Below are 3,921 nucleotides of genomic sequence, written 5' to 3' on the forward strand. Positions count from 1 at the left end.
TCCTCCCTTGCATCCTCTGTCATCTCCCTGCAGGACCCTGAATCCCGGTTATTAGCCTCACATTCAGCTGGTGGGCGTCGCACAAGACACCACACTGCCCCCCTAAGTACCTCTCCTCCAAAGTCAAAATCCCGCCGCAAGAATTAATTAATATTCTTTTTTTTCCACCCAAGATATATCATATCTAATTTTTGCACTAAAGCACTTTTTTAAGTGCGATTTTCATCTCATAAATATGCATCCATTTTTCTAATCCAAATTTGAACATATATCTTAATATTATTCTAATAGCTGTTTATCTGCTAAAAATGAACAGCTTTATTCATTTTTATTTCACATGATGTCAATTAATATGCAGGTGTACATTGTTGATAAATTTATGTGTCCTTTTATTGAGGATATCATATTATGCCGTTTAAGAATACTTGGGGATACGTGTCTGAAATTTATACAGTATATGCTATCTAACATTAGTCAACGTGACATGTGTAAATGTTATGATTTATATTCCACAAGCATATGTTGTTTGCTCCTTCAGATGAAGCTAATAAGGGTTATACAGTTATAGAAGAGTTGGAAAGTAAATACTCCTTCCTGTTGATATGGCCAAATACCTTGCATTCATTCTTATAGTCCTATGTGGAATGTAATATCTGAAATATATACCTATCATGACTAATACCTATCATGACTAATGCACTCCTTTTTGTCAAGATTATTATTCAATATTTAGAATAATTAGATAAATGTATCTTTATGATATTTAAGCACTGGTGTATACACAACATATATGTGATTGCCATGATATAGAGGTGATTAATACATTTTAATTGACATCATATGAACAGACACAGACTCTCCCTGGGATCAATGCACAATGCACTTTTAAATTGTTTCAATAACTCCATGTTAAAGACAATACTTCATATCTCTTGAAGTATGTAATATTAAGCACTTATGTATTTTGGTTAATAGTCTAAATATTGCAAATGTATTATCTGCTTTAGCAGACATGACATTACATATATTTTATAAATATTAGTACTATGACACATTATAACTTTAATGTGTCATCGTTTTGTATTGAATAAATATGATTTTCACATTGAAAATTACATTTGAATGAGGGTAAATCTGTAATAATAAAACTCATCTTCATGATAAAAAAATTATTTCCTTTGACTTATTTTTCTATATTATTTTCTATGAGGTAACCATGCCATTCAAGTGTGCAATATCAGGGGATTGTATGTATTGATAATGTATCTTTATTTTAAGGATTATATTATATCTGGATTTGTCTCTTTGAAATGAGCATCTGATATATTTCTTAAAGGGATAGCCTATTCAAAATAAAACTCATGAATTAGAGCATGCAGTATTTATATACTTAAATATGTAATCCTATAATCTATTTAACTTCATTATCATCTGTAATTTACTAAAACAGGAATGTTAGCTTAGGAATCTACCCATTTTGAATCTGCACATGGGGAGCGCTTGATGATTGTTGTCTAAATGTAGGCAACAATCAGCAAGTGCACCACAGGTGATGAACATTAAATGGAATGGCTCCTAAACTTAAATGCATGATTGAAATAAGAAACATAAAAGAATTAAATTGATTATGAGTACATATGTAAGTTGATTGGAATTGAATGATTTATCTGGTTCATTAATGTTTTATTGTGAACACACTCTTCCTTTTTTTTTTTTAAAGTGACATAAATTCCATTATTTTGCTAAAACATATATATTTAAAAGCAAATCTAATATATTTATATTCTTTATATTTCTTAATATTCTTAGTATCCTTTGATTATAGTTTTATTTAGGTAAGATCAGGAGCAGCATAGAACCTATGTTGGAGCTGTTTATTGTTGCCAACATACAGTATATATCCTGTCTGTCATTGGTTCACCCATGTACTCATTTTTATTAACCAGAAGTGCATAGCTGCTCTTTAAATAATTATACCAAGAGAACAAAGTAATATTTGGAATATAATTAAAATGATATTTTAGATAATTATGTTATACATAAATCATAAGATGAATGCATTGATTAGTACATAGCTGGAAATAAAGAAACATTCACCATGACTATATTTGAGTAAAGTATACATTTATTTAGGGAAAATGTGGTAAATATAGGGATGAGGAGAGAGGGAGGGGAGTGGTATTCCATTTCTGAGAATCTTCAATCTGTAAAACATTAAAAGAAACAAATGTGTATTATTAAAAAACATAATCATAAATAACTAAAAGGTCTCATTACAATACTATAAAAATACCTGAAAAGAATTCTTGAATAGTTGCAGATCTCTCCAAATGGGCATTGAGGGGTTGGGGATGATTAATTACATCAGGCTCAAAGATTTCACCTGGGGGCTGTGGTGTTGGAAGTAAGTCGTTCAACATCCCATGCTCCTGTGCCATGTTGTGTAGACAGCAACATGCCACTATGATTTTAATAGCTTTTTCCGGACTGAATTGGAGATCCCCCCCTGATCTGTCCAGGCAGCGAAAGCGCATTTTTAGAACACCAAACAGTCGTTCTATTATAGCACGTGTTCGGATATGTGCTTCATTATATCTGTATTAAAAGAACAAGAAATATGATTATAATATATAATGTGAAGACAAATCAAATACTAATGAGCTAACTACATTCCTGGTTTGATCTTATAAATCTTTAAACCATTTTATATATATATAAATATATTTATATTCAAGCAGAGAGATTTATAAATGCTTCACTGATAATAGATGATTTGTATTTTGACTGTCCCTTTAAGGGCACTCAGTACAACATTGTTATGTCTGTGATAGTGATATATACACACACACACGAGATAATCAAGCAACAAATGTATGTGCACAAACACAGATATATAGCTTAATAAAGGGGCAGGAGCCCCGAAACGTTGCTCAATAAAGGTGCTGTTGCTCCACATAGAGTGCTACCTGTGTGTTCTATTTCATTACATTTACTGGGACTTTGGAAAAGGAGGACCTCCAGGTTTGCACCTACATTCACCCAAGAGTGATTTAAAGGGACATTCCTATGAAGTGTGTACTGGTCCTACTTTTCTACAGATTATAGTGAGCATTTTGCAAGGCACAATCAATATTTCTGACACACATGAGCAGAAAATAAATATATATTTTACCTTAATTCAGCAGGCCCAACAACCTGGTTCTCTTTCAATGGTGTCCAAATCCATTTTTTAAGAGGATATGCAGAATCTGCTAAAATATGAATGCATAGATATACAGTATATATATATATAGATAGATAGATAAACACACATCTTTCCATAAAGCAATGTATGACATAAAATAATGTTATGCATATGTCTTACTATGACATAGTTAATATATATCTTTTAAATGATTAACAATTTATTTATTTAATCAATTTCACCCCCTTAGACACATACATAAAGGATTATAAAGCAATGAAAAAAAAAATGTCAAAATATTGAACACATGAAGGCATCATAATATATACATAAACACTTACCGAGGAGATGTCCTTCAGGCATTTGATTTGTCTCAAACAATCTCCACACACCAGAATTCCTGAGGATGTAGGCATCATGGCTACTTCCAGGGAACCCTGCCACGACATTTAATATGCGCATGTTTGCATCACATATAATCTGCACATTTAAGGAGTGGAAGTGTTTCCTATTTCTAAATATTATCTCCCTGCGCACAGGGGGTCTTAGGGCAATATGAGTGCAGTCAATGGCCCCAAGGACATTGGGTATGCCACCTAAAAGAAAAAAGTCCCTCTTAACATCACGCCAACCTCTGGGTGATGTGGGGAAAAAAAGAAATTTTCTGCAATTATCATAAAGTCCATCAATAACTTTTGAAAGATGCTTAGAAAGAGTGGACTTATGCACCCCAGTTA

The 3,921-nt window shown here is 32.3% G+C and overlaps 1 protein-coding gene across 1 annotated transcript; it reads right to left on the reverse strand.

Annotated features, from left to right (window-relative positions):
- Positions 1–2,107: 2,107 nt before the first annotated feature.
- LOC128639512 (putative nuclease HARBI1) lies at positions 2,108–3,567 on the reverse strand. The gene is made up of 4 exons (XM_053691655.1): positions 3,526–3,567; positions 3,173–3,251; positions 2,294–2,595; positions 2,108–2,204 (listed from the first exon to the last, which is right to left on the reverse strand). Exons 1-4 carry the CDS (start codon positions 3,545–3,547, stop codon positions 2,200–2,202), a joined length of 408 nt encoding a protein of 135 aa, XP_053547630.1. The 5' UTR covers positions 3,548–3,567; the 3' UTR covers positions 2,108–2,199.
- Positions 3,568–3,921: the final 354 nt, after the last annotated feature.

The sequence above is a fragment of the Bombina bombina genome, chromosome 9 (assembly GCF_027579735.1).
Source record: "Bombina bombina isolate aBomBom1 chromosome 9, aBomBom1.pri, whole genome shotgun sequence".
Taxonomy (NCBI): domain Eukaryota; kingdom Metazoa; phylum Chordata; class Amphibia; order Anura; family Bombinatoridae; genus Bombina; species Bombina bombina.

What these genes read in the sequence shown, in the direction of transcription:
- LOC128639512 (XM_053691655.1), bottom strand. Translation starts at nt 3,547, where the DNA reads ATGCCTGAAGGACATCTCCTCG. An exon ending in GCCTGAAGGACATCTCCTCG is followed by an intron (nt 3,252 to 3,525) that starts GTAAGTGTTTAT and finishes TTCATATTTTAG; the next exon opens with CAGATTCTGCATATCCTCTT. An exon ending in GTTGGGCCTGCTGAATTAAG is followed by an intron (nt 2,596 to 3,172) that starts GTAAAATATATA and finishes CTTTTAATACAG; the next exon opens with ATATAATGAAGCACATATCC.